Genomic DNA, 20730 nt, shown 5'->3' with positions numbered 1-20730 from the left:
TTTAATAACTTCTTTGCGAACGTCGGCCTAACCACATACGAATCAACTCAAGAATCACTAAAAGTCGAAAACCGTAATCACCTTAACGAAGCTCCTAACATCCCGGTCGCGCCCTCTACCCCCACTAATCTCGCGCTTTTCAGACCTCAGCCAGTAGACCAGAACACAATCATCTTAACTGTAAAACAGCTTCAAAATACTAAATCGTTTGGTTGTGATAACATTTCCCTAAGGTTTATCAAAGACTCACTTATAGTTATCATCTTCTACCTCACAACCATCATAAATACCTCAATCGTCACAGGCATTTTTCCTGCCTCCTGGAAAAATGCTGTTGTCACCCCACTATATAAAAACGGTAACCCAGACGAAATAGGAAATTATCGTCCCATCTCTCTACTTCCAATTTTTTCAAAAATATTAGAAAAGGTAGTTGCCAATCAATTAATGTCATTCCTGGAACGTAACAAACTTCTCTCTCCGACCCAACACGGCTTTAGACCAAAACTCTCTACAGAGACAGCGCTGCAAGTCATTACCAATAAAATTTATGATAATATAGACAACAAACAAATATCACTTTTAACACTCTGCGACCTTTCTAAAGCCTTCGACAGTGTCAGCCACACCATCTTACTCCGAAAACTTCAACAGATTAATGTTGACACCTACTGGTTTGACAATTACCTCGATGACAGGTCACAGTCAGTCCGCATCAAAGACATCGTCTCATCCAAGAAATCAGTAGCCTTTGAGTCCCCAAGGCTCAATACTAGGCCCAACATTATTCAATATCCATGTAAATGACATATCTACCTATATCAATAACTGCCTTCTAGTACAATACGCTGACGACACACAGTTCCTCCACAGCGGTAATATCAACGAAATAAATACTTTAATTAATAAAACTGAGATCACTTTGAAACAAATAAGAACCTATTTTCTACAGAACGGCCTTCAGCTAAACATCAGTAAGACACAATGTATCTTCCTAGGCACACGCCAACTCCTGGCACACATACCTAACAACACCACCATCAGATGTGCCGATGGCGTTATACAGCCCCTCCTCCATGTTAAGAACCTTGGCTTTCATCTGGATTCACACATGACCTTCGACAGACACATAAATGAAATGACTAGGAAAACAATGGGAACCTTAAATTTCATTAACAGACACAAAGATCTCTTCAACAAAGAAACACGCTTAATGGTTATCCAGACTTTGGTATTAAGCATCATAAAATACGGCATCACAATATGGGGACAACAAACTCAACTTTAATAAACAAAGTGCAAAACTACAAAACTTCGCGATAAAAGTGGCAGATGGGAAAGCCAGGAAATACGATCATGTCACTCCATTATTTAAAGATTTACAATGGCTTAAAATCAAAGACCTAATCACCTTTAACCTCATCACAAAAGTGTTTAAGCAGAAAATAAAGGATTACCCAGACCACATCCTCTCTCTCCCAACTGTTAACTATATGACTGACTCAACAACAAGACAACAAAACAATCTCTACGTCCCGAGAACCAACACCGACACAGGTGCAAGAGCCTTTCATGTATTAGGTCCTAAATTATGGAACCAATTACCGAATGAAATAAAAGACTCTCATAATCTGACCACATTAAAATCAATTCTTAAAAAGAAGCTGTTGACCTCTGCATGAATGTATTATCTACTTTACTGCCTTCTGTATATTCTATCGTGTATATTTAGATGTATAATACACCATGTATATTTATATGTATAACCTACCATGTATATTTAGATGTTTAGAATAACCACTTTTTAGTGGAAATAAAGTTTATTATTATTATTATTATTATTCACCTGGATATTAATTTCCGTTTCTACATCCTTGAGTTCTTCGTCTATGTTTTCTTTATCCTCCTCCAACTCCTCCTCCCCCCCGTCTTCGGTTCCACGTAACAGTGACAGCAATATTAAATGCAGGTGTGGGCTAGGAAGCAGTAACGAGAGGGTGTGTGTGTGTGTGTGTGTGTGTGTGTGTGTGTGTGTGTGTGTGTGTGTGTGTGTGTGTGTGTGTGTGTGTGTGTGTGTGTGTGTGTGTGCGCGTGGGGATGGGTGGGGAGGGGGAGGGGAAGGACTTGAGAAACCTGCTATTGGGTGTGAGGGAGAGAGGGTAGGGAGGAAGAGACAGGGGTTAAGGAGGGAGGGAGAGAAGGGAAGGGGAAGTGGGGGATGGAGGGGAGGGGGAGGAATGGGAAGGGGGAATGGGCAACGGAAGGTGGATGTAGAGTATGGGGAGGAGCGCTTTGGGGAGAATGGGAAGAACAGGTTAAGGGGATTATAGCGTCAGTTTAGGGGAGTGTAAGTAGGTGAGGAGCATACCTGTGTGTGTTACCTGTGAAGGCCAAGATGATTCACCTGCGTACCTGTCCCAAAGTGAGTCACAAGTGAGATAAAAGCAGGTAAACAAGCGAGACAAAATACCTGCACATACACACACACAAAAAAAAAAAAAACGTACACAAACACACACACAGAGGGGAGGAGGGTAAGGTGTGGGCATTACCTGGAGTTAGCGGCGTTAGTGAAGCGTAGCGAGTCTAGCTTAGTGTTTGTTAGTTTCTGCAAGGCCAATCCACACCTAGAAGAGAGGCACACAGTTAGTGGAGGGCGCAGCGGAGCACCTCGCGGGAAGTTCTCGGAAGCATCCACATAAGAAAAGACCAGGAGGAGAAGGAGGAGGAGGAGGAGGAGGAGGAGGAGGAGGAGGGGGGGGGGGGGGGGGAAGGCGGTGTGAGTAGAGAGTGAGGTTGCTGAAAGAAAGAGGTTAAGTAAGAAGATTTAATGTGCAGAATAGAAGTGTGTGTGTGTGTGTGTGTGTGTGTGTGTGTGTGTGTGTGTGTGTGTGTGTGTGTGTGTGTGTGTGTGTGTGTGTGTGTGTGTGTGCGCTTCAATTATTGTGAAAATTAATAGTTGGGAAGAACAGCAGAGGAGGAGGAAAAGGAGGAGGAGAAGGAAGAGGAGGAGGAGGAGGAAGAGGAGGAGAGTGAGTACTAATTGAGGCCGGTTGGTCATGGAAACGGATTCTAATTGTTTCATATGCATTGTAATTGTGTGTGACCAGTTGGGCAAGGCAGGGGATGATGATGATGATGATGATGATGATGAGGAGGAGGAGGAGGAGGAGGAGGAGGAGGAGGAAGCAGTGAGTGGTAAGTGAGGCTGGTCCAGAGAGGAGGTTGATCAGGTTGAAGTGGATTATAATGGTGAGTGATGAGTTGTTTTTACAGTTAGTATGAAAGAGAAATGTGTAAGTATGAGAGAAGAGTGTGTGGTAAGTAACTGTGTGCACGAGTCATCAGTGGGATGGAGGTGACAACGGTAGCTGCCCAATATTTTAAGAAAGGCAAAAATGTATAGAAGTAAAAGAAAGTAAACACAAGATCTTATAGACATCAGATGTATTATCCCAACCACCACATTTATAGAGGAGAAAAAATAAAGTAAACATTAAATAAAGGAACCATTAGAAGATAAAACATATCACACCAAGAGGGAGACATCAAAACATCTCTGAAAGTACAGTTCATCATATATTTCATCAACATCTGCTTTGCCTTGTGGAGGATGCGTGCTAAGACAATATATTTTCCTGTATGTTTTTTTTTTTTTGGTTTTTTTTTACATCAAGGGTTACAGCTCAATGGCACACACACACACACACACACACACACACACACACACACACACACACACACACACAACAACAAAACAGAAGAAAAAAAAACAAAAGGCTACCAAGCGCTGCACCAACAAAAACAGGAAGGAATGAGAGGCAAGAAGAGGTTAAATTCGGTTGGAGAGTTGTCTTGACACTCCCATTAATAAAAGGTACACTTAACCCCCTGCGACAAAGACTACCATGACCTAAATTCCTAAAGAGACATCAGCGACCAGACAGCATCGAGGCCTCGCACGCCCGCACCGTACCAAGGATTAGCGAGGTGAGGCGTCCCCGTGCTGGCTCCCGGACAGAAGGGGACTGGCGGGGCGGGCGGCGGGAGGATGGCAGCTGCAAGTACCCTCATCAGGTGTATCCGCCACGCCGCACGCTGCCACTTGCCCGGGTGCCAGGTGTATGGTGCCAGGTGATAAGTGTACCTACGATGGCCTCACAGGTAAACACGAATGAGGCAGGTGTCATTTGTGCTTGATGTTTTGTGTATACCTCAACTGGCCACACAGGTACACAGGTGAGTACTGACGAGACAGGTGTATGGTGCCAGGTGTTAAGTGTACCTCGGAAGAACGCAAGTGAATACGTACTGACAAGGCAGGTGTATGGTGCCAGGTGATCAGTGTACCTTAGCTGGTGACACACACACACACACAGGTAAATACAGGTGTTATGGTGCCAGGTGTTATGTATATCCCAGTTGGCCACACGGGCACGCAGGTAAACACGAGCCAGACAGGTGTAGGTAGTGCCAGGTGTTGTGTGTACCCCAGCTGGCCACACAGACAAGCAAGTAAACACGGAGACAGGTGCACTGCATGCCAAGGACGTCACCTCACCAGTGATTTTATTTCAGGTGGAAGGAAATTGTTCACATTTTTACTGTCAACGCCATGATGCAGGATGTTTGCACAGGCCGGCTAAGCTGTGATACATCATTGTGTACAGAGGCGACCTACAGGTTGGATAAGTTTTCACATATACACGGACGCTTAATGTAGAGGCCTGTGTTTGTATGAATTCCTAAACAATGTGGTCTGAGCAGCAAGCAGCGGGCTTTTTTTTTATTATTGTTTCCTTTTTTTGTGCCCTTGAGCTGTCTCCTTTGTTTAAAAAAAAAAAAAAAAAAAATCCTAAGATATATATTTCAATGATTTCGGAATGATTTTCTTAATACAATATAAGGAAGAAGGCAAGGAGCACATATAGAGAGTCCTGTTTTTCCTGACGACTAGACCTTCGCCAGGCAAAACACTCACAAGCACAAAAACACACACGAACAAACACAATTCAAAGGTCATGAAGCACATTAGCCGCACCAGCAACGGTTAACACACGATGGACTGCCACGCCTCCCTCGGTTACTGGAAGCGCCGCGAGAGGCCAGAACACATGCAAGCTTCCAGGGACACACAAGGAATACGCAAATCAATCTCACCCTCACACCCTTATAGAAACACACAAGTAACACCCAGCCCATACACATCCTCACAACCCCACACACGAAGCCACGACACAAACCTCACCAAGAGCACACACGTAAGAACCAATCCCAACACACACTCGGAACCCCAGAAACGCCTAAAAAAAACACACAAATAATATCAACCCCAACAAGCCCTTAGAACCCCACAGGAGGAACCTAAAAAACGCATCAAAACCCCTTAACGAGAACACCAAGAATGATAACCAACCTAAATATAACCTCAACCCAACACGAGGATCCCAGACACGCATCGCATCCTCAAACAAGAACCCCAAAGTATACTAACCAACCTCAAGACAACCTCAACCACACACGAAGAGCCCAGGAGCACAAAACAGCCCTTGGAAGAACCATCACAGGCAAAAGAGATACAAGAAAAGACGAATAAGACGCTCGACAAAATCTCAGCACTTGGAAGTATAAATGATTAGAAGTTTAATGGCAGTAAAGATAAGAAGTGACTGGGCGGGGAGCCGAGGAAATGTTGAGAAAGTTGTCAGGAGATTATCACGGCGGCCAGCACCGTCACCCGAGTAAAAGGTTAGGCAAATATATGAACTGCGTGGAGGAGAGTGTGTGGGCCAAGGAGCCTTCTGTTTGCTCCTCTTCTTGTGCCTCTTTCCAACGGGACCACACATTAATTTCTCAACCCAGAGGCAACACTTTCCTTATATAGTGATACCTGCCTTCATAATCAACTGCAGGTAATGCTTCCAAGAAAGAATAGAAATTAATGTTGAGTGTCTGGATTTATTGAGATCGTTAATCACGCCAAACTAAGCGGCCTCTTGAAAGGTTTGACGTAATGTCAGTATTGCGTTACGCCACCTGACTTTACAATACAAATGATTAATTCTCTTCTTTTTATTTCGTCTGTATTTTTACCACAGATTAATAGTTGGTGGGAAGTGTCTGCCGCCAGCATTGTGTCGGTTGCCAAAAAAGAGTTTCACCTGTCCCCTGCCCTTGGTTACAGCCCCGCACGTCACCTGTGGACGCCCTTCTCTCCGCGGCGCACCTGGCCTACCTCTGAGCAGGAAGCCGTAGAGACAGCCGCTCATCTGGTACATCGTGACGCTGATCTTCCGCCTCTTGACCCTCGTGCGCTCCATCTCGTCGCGTCGTCCGTCCGCCCCTCCGGCGTGAGTGTGGCGCCCTGGCTGCACACACGACCACTAACGATCACTTTGGTGTTTCCTCGAGCCGGTAAATGCCACCACACGGAGTATCACTTTACTAAACTTATAATAAATCAGTAAATAATCGCCAGCCCGTCACTGTTTACGTAATGAGGAAACGGTTCGGTGCCTTGTGGTCACTCCGTCACACTCTGGATTGAACCGCCTCTGCCTTGGCCCAGCCTGGGGTACAGCGCGGTCCAGCGGGGGTAAGGACCGAGGGGCGGCCAGGGCGTGGTGCGTCAGGCAAATATTTACACGCCCTGCTGTTGGAATCCGAGCGGGCTACGACGCGGTATGATCTCACACGTGCTGTTTCATAACTAAACAGTAAATACCAACGTTTTACGGGGTCGTACAGTGAACTATTTCAACACGTCTTTGTCGATAGCGGTGGCCAGTACAACACAAATCCTCCGTGACGAGGATGCCGGGCACATGAACCACAGGCGCAGCGGCGAGGTCCCCAGGACGCGGGGGTGACAGGCGCAGGTTAGCAGCAGACGGAGGGGTTAGCGGCGGGCGCGACGCACTACTGACACACTGCTAGATGGTGATGCGCGGCTCACACTGCCGCCCACGCCCCCCGCGGCCCCAATACCCTAGATGGAACCTCTTGCCTTTCTCAGAGATTCCGGAAACTGGACAGTAAACGTGTGCGTGCGCGCGTGACAGTGTTTGTGTGTTTACCAATCACAGCTTTGCTTTCACCCTTTAGAAAGCTACTTCCCCCCACACAGGTGCACACCACGCGGGCTGACCGTGGCGGCCTGTCTCCAAAAGGCATCCAGAGCAAACCTGGCCCCTGGCCCGGCACGGCAGCGGCCTGGCCCATACGAGAAAAAGGCAATACATGCATCACGGCAAGCAGGGCAGCAAACGGCACCTGGCGAGGCAAACACAGGGCCCTCGGGCCTGTTTGAGCAGCGAAGGCCCTGGCTGGCTCCTTATTAGGAACCAAGAGCCTGAGGCCCAAGGCACCACTCTACCAACAATCTCCTCCTGCACGATGGCCCGGGCTGCCGACGAGAGGCGCGGGGCACCTCTGGCCTGGCTTGGATGTCCCCTGCGACCATGCAGCCACCACGAGTACCACCTGATATATATATATATATATATATATATATATATATATATATATATATATATATATATATATATATATATATATATATATATATATATATATATATATATATATATATATATATATATATATATATATATATATATATATATATATATATATACACACACACACACACACACACACACACACACACTTCCGAAAATTTCAATATTTACCTTTCTCCCCGAGGTCCTCCAGCAAGTGGACAACTTTCCTCCGCCCCGCACCTCGGCGCCCTGGTTAACACCTCCTCGACGAACACTTCCCTGGCCCAGTATGCAAAACAGCCTCATTTGATATGCTCAGTCTTTATCTAAAAAAATATTGATGCAAACTAACGCCATCACAGCCACTTGCGGCTATTTTAATAGGACAGTCCGCTCATACGATGGTCGTGCAGTGAAAAACTAAAGATAATTGGTTACTAAAGCTTCGTTGCTTTCACCATTGCATAATATTACCTCATATTATCTTTACAAACCTCTTTTTTTGTAAGAAAACGCATAAAACTTTAAACCTGACTAAGCAAGAAATCCATATCACTTCCGAGGTGAAAGTCTTCCAAACACCGCCACAAACGTGACTCAGAGGCAGACAGGAGCCTTGCGCCAGCCCTCGGGGGAACGATGAGGCGACGCTGAAAATATAACACTAGTGCTGCTGCTGCTGCTACTACTACTACTACTAATACTGTTATCAATAAACACTACTACGATTACTACTACTACTACTGCTGCTACTATTACTGCCACTACTACTACGGTTACAACTACTACTAGTAATAAATATAATGAAAAAATGCTCTCTCTCTCTCTCTCTCTCTCTCTCTCTCTCTCTCTCTCTCTCTCTCTCTCTCTCTCTCTCTCTCTCTCTCTCTCTCTCTCTCTCCGCATCCTCCTGGTGTTCTGCTTTTCTCCCTTTCCTCTCTCGAGACCTCAGACAAATGGGTTTAACTTCTCCCCAAAGTTTATGATATTTATATTTTATTCTTGAAGCACACACAGTTTGTCTCAGGGGTATTATTCAACTCTCTCTCTCTCTCTCTCTCTCTCTCTCTCTCTCTCTCTCTCTCTCTCTCTCTCTCTCTCTCTCTCTCTCTCTCTCTCTCTCTCTCTCTCTCTCTCTCTCTCTCTCTCTCGTTTTGCTTTAGTGAGAGGGCTGCGTGGTCTGAACATCTACGTAAATCAAAATTAATCTTTCTGGGACGGCACATTTTATAATAGTTTATGGTTACTCTCAGAAGCCAAATAGAAAACGTGGAAAGGGGAATGTCACTACAGAGCACGTAAGTTTTCTAGGGATACTAGGGTAATTATCAGGCTTGTTTAATGCAAGAATCTATCTTTCCACAAAGGGGTGGGGGGAGTGGGGGGAGTAATTCTTTCCGATGATGCAGATAAAAGGAATTAATTACTCATCCGATTTGAGACGTGTGTGTGTGTGTGTGTGTGTGTGTGTGTGTGTGTGTGTGTGTGTGTGTGTGTGTGTGTGTGTGTGCACCAAGCTCTCCTCGCCTCTCTTAGTACTCTCTGACTACTGTTTGTTGTGGTTACCGGTACCTCAATAAGCTTTAGTTTCTACCCAATACACACACACACACACACGCCCGATACCTATTTTAAAGTGGATATATTGCTCTGGTTTCCTTATGTTCTGGGCCTCGTTTTCTTTACCTATTTGCGTCCTTTCTACTTCCGTATTCTTTTTTATTTATTATTTTGATGTATACATAAATTTTGGGTTGTATATTTTCTTCCTATTTCCTTCGCATTTCAGTTTTCTACATTTCCTCTTCCTCTAATTTTTTTTCCAAGCCAATATTTTTTTTCAGCCGAGCGGTCTGCTTTCTTTCTTTTTTCCATATACTGACTTTTTCATTTGCCTCTCCTTCCTTAGTGAGGCAGATTTCTATCCTATAAATTCACCTTAAAACGACTCCTAAACCTGCCTTATCTTCCCTATTGTATGACTAAACTTATAAACCTTTTCTATGTTGATGTCAGTATCCCATAGAAGATAGTTAACAGACTTTTTAAGCGATGATCAAACGAAGCAAATAAATAAGCGAGTGAGACGGCTTAGTGTTTTATACCCGCGGGGATGCAAAACCTGGATGCCTCTGGTCGCTAAAGTAAGGTTAATCTGCCTGGCTTTGTCGCTCTATCTGTCAGTGTTCGGGCTTTGAAGTGTGTTCCCAGTCGATGCGTAAAGCCGATGTGTTTCAGCTATGTAGTTAAAAAAAAAATTGGTTTGAATGCTTTCATGACGACTATTGGCATTTTCCGGTGCGTGGGTCAGTTCTTTGTTCGTTGGTAAATATGAAGAGCCCCGGATGCTGCACTCTTTTATGTCACACAAACGTCACGTGAATCAAGACACTTTGTACTGTATGGTTAGGAGACTGAAATATGTTGGTGCCCTGACACAGTTCTCTCATGTCACAGAAGTATAAACACACACAAAAAAAATCATATACCTTAGACAGTCACAATGTTATCAGTTGCCATCATGCAGTTTGAGAACACTTACCAGCAGTACCTCAGCCTCCAGGGAAGTAAACAAATCCTGTCTTTTATTAAACTCTGTATTTGGTTGTTTCTATATTAATATCATACAGTAAATGTACAGTTATATCACATTTAGGGACTTAATACACACACATATACACATACAGACGTTATTTGGCACTAAGTCGAACAATGTGCTCCGGGGGAGGGTGTGGCCGTGCCTGTCACACCTGGCGGGCGAGTCACCTGTCTACGAGGCTAAGTTACCGGTGAACGTCACCTGAGTCACGGGTCCAGCGAGTCCACACACACACACACACACACACACACACACACACACACACACACACACACATAAAGCAGCAGCGTTCATTATAGGGTCAATGGATGAGTGGTAAGACGAAGCTAAGGAGGTGTGTGCATGTGTCTGTGTATGTGTGTGTTGCGTGAGTTTCCTCGTGGCGGGGTGAGGTGCTTGACCTTTGTGTTATCTGGGTGTCGTGTGAGGGGTCTGTCGTGTCATGCGATAGTGACGGTGTGGGCGACAGACTGATGATAAACTTTTTAAACGATTATTTTTAAGTGTATGAAGTACTGAACAACTATGTTTTCATACCGTTCAAGGTCCCTTTTGCATAAAATATTTTGATCACATAATTAAGACTATATTTAATCGTAATTAGTCATAGGTTAGTGAATGCGATTTATGAATATATATATATATATATATATATATATATATATATATATATATATATATATATATATATATATATATATATATATATATATATATATATATATATATATATATATATATATATATATATATATATATATATATATATATATATATATATATATATATATATATATATATATATATATATATATATATATATATATACACTGATCTGTTCTTCAGGTTATGTGGAACGAAGAAAAGACAATACGAGCTTTGAGTGCTTGTGTGCGTTTGTGTTGTGTGCGCACGTACACGTGTGCCTCCTGAACGGGTGAGCACTGGGGGGAAGGGGGTCATACAAGTAGCACCACGCGGCACCGAGGACTCGCTGCTTGTACTCAGGACTCAGGACTCAGGACGGCGGGACGACGCGCTGCCCTCGGCCTCGCGGCGGCGGCGGGAAGCAGAGGAGCTTCGATGGAGTAAAACATGTTCTCTAAAACCAAAAGGCCGCGAGCGTCGCCAAAACCTATAGTGAAAGATTTTGACAGCAGTAGGTCCTGTCAGAGTGCTTTGTCTTGCGGTGTGATTTGGAACAGTACGACTCATGGTACCAGAGGCCTGAACATAACAATGGCTCAAGAGTGTTTTTAAGCTAAACCGTTCAAGCAATATTCATTCTTTCAAAAATTAGCACTTACGGCCTTGTGATTTTAAAGTATTTATTACTGAGACGTCTTAAGGGAAGCTTTCACGAGCACTGGTTCACGTGGCACCTTTTTCACGGATACGTACGTCCTTTAAGAGGTTAATTACGCTATACAGCTAACGAGACGCGCTGGGATGGAAGATGGCAAGCGATGTGATACTGAGCGAGGCGACTTATATGTATACGCTATTTACGACAACTTGTAGTAGTCACGTTCTCTTGCGCGCATGACTTGGCGTTCTACTTTTCATTACGTGTTGAAGGGTAAGACCTCAGAGGGACGTGTTGCAGGTCGTGATGGCGAGTTATTGAGGGTTTCTATCATATATTCTTGAAGCCTCCCGCCGGGCAATCTCGCAGGACGCAGGATATCTCAACACACCTCCGGCAGGAAGGACACGACGGCTCCTTAGACGCTGCAGGATTTAAAACACACACACACACACACACACACACACACACACACACACACACAGACGGACAGATATACAGGTGCGTGAGCCGGTGCGTGGCAGGGAATCAACCAATCAACAAGAGAACATGAGTGGACGTGTTTTCATCAAGGGTGTCGCGGTGTTGGCCTTGCACCGCGACCCTCCAGCGTGTTAATTAAAATATGAAAACATGGAGTGTGATATGACACTTTCTACCTCGGTGGCGGATGAGTCCTTGTGGCTTTGAAAAGAGTGCCGCCAAACATCACTCGAAAACTTCAACACAAACGCAACTTGTAAAATGAGTTGATATTAAGTGAGATGCTTCAAATAATCAGGTGTTCACACGTACACATGTATACCACACGTCAATAACCTGAGAACGGGAAAGCGAGGGAGCGTCAGCAGGGGGAAGAGAGGAATGGTCGGGGAGGTAGCCATGATCGGGAAGCCCAAGGGACGAATTGGGGTGTGGAGGCAGAGGACGGCAACGACGAGGACGTAGCGAAGGGAGGAGCCACTAACTCGGACCACACTCACCAGACACAGCGCGGCAGACTTACTAAGATTCACGTTAATCATGGAAAACAACGAAAACAATGAGGTCTTTAATATGTGGCAAGGATTAACAGGAAGGTCGAGACTTACAAGAATACAGTTGAGACGCAAAACAACTAACTGAAGTCAACATGCTGGATATCGGTGACTCACTTGACACCTGAGCCAGCCCTGCACACGGCTCCACAGCACCTTGAGGGACAGGTAATCACGAGCACCTGGCACACCTGTACGGCCAAGGGAGGGAGTCACTAGTGCCTCTCGGGGGAGCCTATTACAGCAGCGGGCAGCGTCACCTGAGCCTTATGGGCGGGGGTTCACATGGCGGGTCTCGGTGGGCTCGTGTTCAGGTAGATGAAGGAAAGTTGGGAGGAGGGAGGCAGCGGGTCGAGGATGTGGGACTTGGAGGCAGTGGGTGGGGAGGATTGTGAGCAACCTGGAAGAGAAAGTTGGGTGGAATAAGGAAAAGGTAGGTGGAGGAAAATAAGGTGGAGGGAAGCAACGGGTGGAGGATGTGGGGTTTGGGAGCAGTGCGTGGGAAGGAATATAGGTAACCTGATCAAGAAAGTTGGGTGGAGTAAAGATAAAGATTGCTAATGTGAAGTGTCGAGTAGTTAAGGGAAGTGAAAACGACCTGCCCGAGGTAGTGAAGGTAAGCTTGGAGGGGCATTAAGTGGAGGGAGCAGGTGATGTGAGGTGCAGGTGTCAGGACGGGAGGTGGATGGTGTTGGGCGACCACGACAAAGGTGCTGCAGCTAAGACCATCAGGGGATGCACGAACTTCGCAAAGACGGCACCGATGACTGAAGCGGCTTAGTAATCTAGTTAGCTGTTACTATTTGGCTTAACATGTGTGTACCGTTATGAAATACGCCTTAGACCTCTTACTACTGAGTTACCGACCGTCACAACTCGACCACTGGAGTCTGAGGGAAAGGACGACTTAGGGAAGCACGCACCAAGACAAAGTCAACGTGGAGGAAAGCATAAACTGTTTACCAACTACTCGGTCCATTTCTTTTCCTAGCGTGATCTATAAAATCTGAAAGGAAAGGTTGCTGCTTGTACTTGAAAATACAAACTTGTCTTGTGGTTTAGTCATTGAGTTAAGCACACATATATTTGATTTAGTCACTCGGCACCAATACCATCACAAAGTTAAGAACAGTGAGTCGGGGCCGCCAAGGTGATGATGTCCTAAAGGGTGAGTGGCCTCCCTGGCGCGGCCGCTGGCGTGCGAGTCCCGCCACGCCTCCTCGCCGCCCCTACCAGCGGCGGGCACAGCGCCTCAACTATACATGGCAGTGAGTGACACACGTCCCAAGGACGTGGCTGGCGCGTCTCCGCCCACCCACAGTGACTGGCCGGCGGAACGCTGTGCCTGGACCGCTTGGTGGAGGCGGCGAGGCGGTCTCTCCCAGTCGGTAACGAAAAAAAATATATATATTTGGCATTCTTAAAAGAAACTCCAAATGTAGATTAAAAATATATAAAAAATCAGGCATTCCCTGAAGGCAGGCTTCCTCCCGCCACCTGGTGTGCGGTGAAGCCTCGCAGGTCAGCGTGACGGCGGCCAGGAAGCCTGCCTCGCGAGGCTGCCGGTAAGGACTATAAGCCCGCGGGAGAAGCTGAGTGAGGTGCAGACAGGCGGGTGAGTCACGCAGGGCGTCATCTAGCGAAAGTGATGAAAACAGAAGCCATGGCCAGCAGCAGGCCGAAGGCAGCTATCAGGTCCACTCCCGCCAATTGAGTCACACATGCAAGCACGTAACACGCGGCCACCAGGGACTGGAAGCAGTTGCTATCCTGCCCGTCAGCGGCTAACTCACCCCCCTCACCTGAAGCACAAGACCGCGGCCCTGCAGCGCCAGCCAACCCGTGGCTCTGGTCAAGCCCCTTGGAGTCGGTGGGCGGGCGCTGGACTGGCGGCAGAGACCCCGCCCTTACCACACCATCGCTTGCCTCACTCTCGGAACCGCTCGCCCCATTGACCTGCCGCTGCAGGGGCTCACTGGCTCCCCGCACCCGCTGTTCCCGACTCGCCTCGCCGCCACACACAGGGGAAGGCGGGCCGGACGGGCGCTGGAGACCTGAGCCCCCACGAAGGGTCGGGGAAGGCGGAAGGGAGGAGAGGCGCACGGGGGGCGGGGGAGCCTTGGCAGAAGAGGACAGCTTGGCGGCAGGGGGAGGTGCAGCGTCCCCAGCCTTTGACTCGCTCTCAACATTCTCGCAGGCAGCGCGGGCACGAGCGTCGTTAGAGGAAAGGGTTTGAGAGACAGCTTGAGTTTCACATGCAATTAATGTATTTTGATTTGTGCTCGTCTGTTTTTCCGAGAGAGACTGAGCCGTGTCTGGTGCGACAGTGGAGGAAGAGGGAAGAGAGAGGGTGTCACCACCTTGCCCGGGCAAGGCGAGGGAGGCAGAGACACTGTTCGGAGTGGCACCTTCATGCTCCGGGCCGGACTCCACCTCACCGTCAGTGGACACTTCCGCTTCATTAATAAGTGGTTTAGCAAAGCTCTTACCCAGCACAGGCGCTGTGTCGACTGTCCTCGGTGAGGTGGGCACAGAGCGGGAGCGTCGGGCTCTACCATGCACCTCCTGCGACACTACTACCATGGACTCTACTCTATCAGTACAGGTGGAAGCCTTGGCGGGGGTGGCCTGAGGCGCGGCGGCCTGAGAAGACTTCGGCTCCGTCGCGTCGCCGTCGCCGCCACTCGCCGGGTTAAGACTCAAGAAGGAGAGAATATTAGTGGAAGAGATGGAGGTGCCGTCGGGGGAAGGAAGGCTCTCCCGCACTGGCAGATCTACAGCACTACGCCTACGAGAACAAACCTCTTTACCTTCACTGCTATAAGACTCCATGGCCATGGACAGCCTGATGGCCTTCGTGACATTGGCTTTGGCACTGTTGTATTCATAATCTACACTACTTTTCCGAGAGGGAAGCGACGCGACCGTTTGGGGCTCAGGCACGTTTTCAAGGGCGGGTTCGGATATTTTCAGTTCGTTCACTGCAAAGTCTGTGGGCGGAGGGATGTCTGTACCTTCCGAGGACGCGTCGGAGGCGTCAGAAACAATGTCAGGGGCATCCACAGTGCTGAGTGTGGAGATGAGGGCGTCCAGCTTGGCGATGTCCACTTGATCCTGCTGCTGCTGTGGTTTCTGCTGTTGCTGTGTCTCCTGCTTATGCTGCTGCCGTTGTTGTTGTTGCTGTTCCTGCTTCTGCTGCTGTGGCTGAGGCTGCTGTTGTTCCTGTTCCTTTCGCTCCGGGCTTTGCGGTTGCTGCTCAATGGCAGCATTAGACAGGTAGAAAGGCTTTGGCTTGCTGTTGAAGATGGACTCGATGGGCCGGTTGGTCTTGCTGTCCAGGATGACAGGCGAGGCCGGAGCGCTGTGGACGGTATGCACCTTGACGAGGCGGGGCACGGTGATGGTGGCCAGCGTGACGGTGGCGGGCGTGGCCACGGAGGTGACAACGACGTGGTGCAGCTCCCCGTCAGTCAGCTCATGAGGGCCTCCCGTTGGCGCGCGGGCCTCGCGGATGATGGCTTGACGGATGTCCGGCTGAGACACTGCACGGGCCGATGACAGCTCCGTCAGGGTCTCCGTGCTGGTGCTAAGGTTGTTGGTGCTGATGTCCCACTTGGGGTCCACCAGATGGGCTCGTTCCAGCCAACTGGGGTTGTGGCGCGCACTGACCGGGCTGAGCCCCGTCGTGGCTTCACTGTCCGTCATGCTCTCCTTTTGACCACCTACACGTCGCGCCTCGTGATGCTGCTTCACCTGCCGGGGCGTCTGCTGCTTCAGTCCCCGCTCAGCATCGCTGCGTAGGCCCTGGGCCCTGTCGGCCGAGGCGGAGCGAGCCGTCCGACGTCTGGGAGAGCCTGTCCGAGCCTCACACAGAAGCTCGTCCAGCTCGGAAGTGTTGACTTCTTTGTTGCCTTTATCCTTCCTCAGGTTCCTGAAGGCTAGATCGTCCATGGCGGTGTCTGGCTGCTTCCTGGAGATCATCTTGGGGCGGTAGTTTTCTTTGGGAGTCACGTGCAGATAGTCGTTGGGAGAGGCCTGGGTGGTGGGCCCTAGAGGGATGCCAAATGGTGGCTGCGGGTCAATGATTTTGATGGAGTTGGCCTGCTTGATGTTCCTGTATGACACGTCGTCATACACAACATCTGGTTCCCCTTCCAGCATTGGGTCTTTAGGGAGGTCTTTGTCAAAGTCTGATGGTGTTACGTGGGCAGGTGACACAAGCAGGTAGCTGCCGGTCATCTGCAGCGCCTTCTGCACGTCTGGCTGATTGCGGGTACCCTGCTGACATCTACGGAAATGCATGTCATCAGCTTTCATGTCAGGAACGCCCGATCTCCTCCCCGACAGCGAGCGAGTCCGTTCATTATCCTGGAGTGAAGTGTTGCTGTCGCTGACGAGGTCCCTTTGGTCACTCAAAGGCTCACCTCGCAGGGCTTGGTGCTGCACAGGAAGGTCGCGTCGCTCAGCTCCGTCCATCAAATCCTCGCTGTCCAGCTTGAGACTAGCATAGATTTCCTCTAGCTCTTTCAATGCCTCCTCAAAATTGCTACACTTGCTCTTCTGCAATTTTTCTTTCTCCTTTTGAATGATGTTTTCGAACTCCTTGTGACTTATACTCTTTTCCGCTTTCAAGTCCAATTTGTGTTTGATAATGTCTTCTAGCTTATTACGCTTCGTCGCTTCACGTCCCTGGGACGCTGGCTGCAAGGCGCCTCTCATAGGGGGCTGCGGCCGGGCCCTCGGGGTGCCTGGGGGTGTCTCCTTTTCCCCGGATTCTGCCTTCTCCAGCACCATGGAGAGTGGCCTAGTCTGGGCCAGCTTCTTTTTGTCCCGTGCCAGGCTGCCCTGGCCGGAGTCGGAATCTGGACCGCGCGGGGCTGGGCTGGACATGTCACTCTGGCCGGAGAGGGAGCTGAGGGACTCGGCCTGCTTGATGGTGATGGGAGCCGGCCGTGGCTTTTTGGTTTCAATAATGCCATATATTCCCTCACCCTGCTGCTGCTGCTGCTGCTGCAACTGTTTGCCTGGGGATGAAGCCACTCCGTTCTCTACTTTGGGGCTGTTTGAACGTGAAGAGTCGCTCACTGCCGGCGGGGCTGTGCTCGGCGACACAGAAACTTTGGTTTTAATTTCCTGTTCTTTTTGTCTCCACGCCGTGTTGGCTTGCTGCAGCCTGATGCTGTTGTCACTCATGTACGAAGAATAGTCTGAAGAAGGCGAAGCAGGCACACTGCTAATAGGTACAGTCTTGGTGTGCTGAGGTGACTGATCTGTGTAGTACTGCACTTGCTGGCTCGGCTGCTGCTGCTGCTGCTGCTGTTGTGTTGGCCGATAATAATGATTTTGTTGGGCAGGTCTCGGGGGTTGGTCGGTGTATCTATACGGTGAGTTTGGATAGCCGCCCGGAGGCGCAGGTCTAGCAGGCGGGGCGTTGAATCCACTCCTGGCCTCCAACTGCTGTTGCTGCGACAGCTCTAGCTCAGAGAAAGAGCGACGGGTGGGTGCTAGTGGAGGCGTGGGTCCTGGGACCTGGGCATTGGTCCGCGGACCCAAGTAGGCTGGCACGGACCGTACGCTGGGGCTAGGACTCGAACCTTTGGTGAAATTACTCATGCTGGACTGGCTAGAGTTTGGCCGCTGGGCATCCTGGTTCAAGCTCTCGAACGAGAACGACATCGGCCTCCCATCACAGGGTGACAATATTCTGCTCCTATCGCGAGGCGGGGGTGCTGGAGGGGTGAGGCCGGACCTGTTCATCGTAGGTCCACTGCTAGATGCGGGTCCTGGAGGTGGATACATGACGAAGGAATTCCTATTGATGTTGCTGTCGTACGAAGCACTCCGGTGACCCCGGAAAGTGTTGCTCCCAGGTGCTTCAAAGTCCTGGAAGCTTCTTCTAGATGGAGTGCCAGACGGCAGCCCTAGCGAGACCGTCACCGACGTGTTAACGGGCGGCTGCTTGTTCCTCATCACCACGCCGTCCCTCGAGTGTCCGTCAAACTTGGCCTTCATGTGGGGACTCGCTGCTGGGCTCACGGAGGGCGTTCGAAGCAGGACAGACGACTCGTACTCGCTGGATTCCTGGTAGACTAACTTGGCCGACCAACGTGGCTTGGTTTTGGCAACAGTCTGGTTCTTCCTCTCCTCATTCAATTTGTTTCTCTTCGCCTCAAATTCCCGCACGCGCTGGATCTCTTCAATCCGGGCCTGCACCGCCTCCCTGTTGCGCCTGTCCTTCTCCGTCTCGTTCCTCAGTGTTTCGAGTTCGTAAGACTTGCGCCTCAAAAAACGTTCAGTCCGCGCCGCCCTTGACCTGCGACTCAAGGAACCTGATTTGCTGAGGCTTGACTCACTCCCGTACATTGAGTGGGAGGATACAGACGCCTTCTCATCGTCGGAGCTGGTGTCACGAATCCTCTCCCGCAGCCGTTCCACGCGCGCCTTCAGGGCCTCGCGTCGCTCCTTCTTGCTGATGGTGTCAGTGCTGGAGCTCCGCGTGCCCATGCCACCTCCAGAGTAGTAGCCGAGGGAGGCGTGTGATCCACCCCCGGTCCAAGAGCCCAAACTGAGAGGCAAGGAGTCGTGCGACGCTGACACTCCGAGCCTGCTGAGCTGGCCAGGTTGTGGGGTCAGAATGGGTATGCCGAGAGACTGACTCTCCTTTCCTAGGCTTCCTGTTCCCGACGGCACCACCCTCACCCTGCGGTAGCCGCTGTCCCCAGGTCTTCGCAAATCGCCGCCATCATGCAGATCCCCGGACCCCGGAATAACGCGGCCTATGCGATCCTCAGCTGCAGGAAGCAGCGAGGGTGGCAGGAGGGTGTCTTTTTTCTCTTTCTTTTTGCTTCGACGCCGCAAGAAGCTACGGCGCTGCGGAGGCTCTTCGCTGTCGCTGCTGCTGCTGGAACTACTGCTGGAGCTGCTGTTGGACCCTTTCTTGCGGCGCCTAAAGATGCCACTCAGAATTGACCTTTTGCTCTTCTTCTCCGGCATGGGAGCGACAGGTCTGGGTGGAGGTGGTTCCTGGCGATGTGCCTGGCGAATTTGTGATGGCGGGAGCACCGTCCCCTGCTGCGGTAATTTTGGCTGCGTTTGTGGCTTGGCTTGGTGCTGAGCATTTGGACGGTGCGACTCCTGCATCCTGTGTTGCTGCTGCTGCTGATGTTGCTGCCACAGTTGTTGCTTTTCCAGCTGCTGCTGCATTTGCTTCTGATGCAGCTGTTGTTGCAGGAGTAACTGTTGCTGTTTGTGATACTGTTGTAGATTACTAATTTGCGGCTGTTGTTTTTGTTGTTGCTGTTGCAGTTGTTGCTGTTGTTGTTGTTGTTGTTGTTGTTGTTGTTGTTGTTGTTGTTGTTGTTGTAGTTGTTGCTGGCGTTGCTGCTGCTGTTGTTTATTTTGTTTTTGCATTTGCTGAGAGGGAACTGAAGGAACAGCGACGGCTCTCGGGGCCCTGGGACTGGTGGGGCCCCTTGGCGGAGCAGCCGGGGCGGCATCGCTTCGGGCTGGAGGTGTTGGACTCTTGCTGGTGTTGAAGGCCTCGCGGAAGGATGGCTGGTGGTGGTGGTGGTGGGAACCGCCCCGGGAGTAGTAGCCTGGGAGGGAGTTAGCCTTGCGATGGGCGGAGGAGGCTGGGGCGACGCGGGTGTGGGGTCCGCCATCCTCCATCACACCCCCGCCCACGCCCTCACGCCCGCCACCGCTGTGCACGCTCTGAAACCAAAAGCAAAGACTATTAGTGACGCCAAAAAATAACGATGACGTAAATGATAAATACACAACAACGACATTTATGTTTCATGTAAACTTAATATCATTGACCAAAAGATCTCTGACATCACACTGCACTTCAAAACAACTCTACATCACAGCAATCGGCGTGCAGGGCCATGACACGCACGCAGATCCGAGTGGCACTTAATTAGGGGCACGATTCAGACAGAGCGGCACTGTGACACGTGGCCCACCTCACTCACTATTTCGGGCACATCAAACACACACACACACACACACACACACACACACACACACACACACACACACACACACACAGAACCCTTCATCCCCCTACAACACACACACTGGCACAACCATCTCGCCAGCACAGGACAATCACCTCCCTCACAGACTCTCCCTTTGTCCCTTTACCTCCCCTTCTTCTCAGTGTCCCGTCCCACAATAGCCACGTGGTATTTGACTCCACTGCAACACACACCATGAAGTCAGTGATGTATTTCGACCCGCTATCTACTCCTCTTGGTAAAAATGGCGTACCCGGACTCGTGC

The 20730-nt window shown here is 49.5% G+C and overlaps 1 protein-coding gene across 4 annotated transcripts in view; it reads right to left on the bottom strand.

Moving 5' to 3' along the window:
• LOC126981473 (protein split ends-like) overlaps nucleotides 1-20730 on the bottom strand; it is a 293763-nt gene that overhangs the window by 185244 nt on the left and 87789 nt on the right. For 2 of the 4 annotated variants that reach the window (XM_050832543.1, XM_050832542.1), the window contains one exon: nucleotides 14247-20157. In XM_050832543.1, the coding sequence (XP_050688500.1) occupies nucleotides 14247-20157 (5911 nt within the window). Of the gene's footprint in view, nucleotides 1-2539; nucleotides 2628-10916; nucleotides 12845-14246; nucleotides 20158-20730 lie in introns of those variants that run through there. The other 2 variants (XM_050832545.1, XM_050832544.1) reach the window with 2 other exon arrangements.

Source organism: Eriocheir sinensis, chromosome 48, assembly GCF_024679095.1.
Source record: "Eriocheir sinensis breed Jianghai 21 chromosome 48, ASM2467909v1, whole genome shotgun sequence".
Taxonomy (NCBI): Eukaryota; Metazoa; Arthropoda; class Malacostraca; order Decapoda; family Varunidae; genus Eriocheir; species Eriocheir sinensis.
The sequence above is the reverse complement of the archived record's forward strand: the minus strand, read 5'-3'. Positions and strand labels throughout refer to the sequence as shown.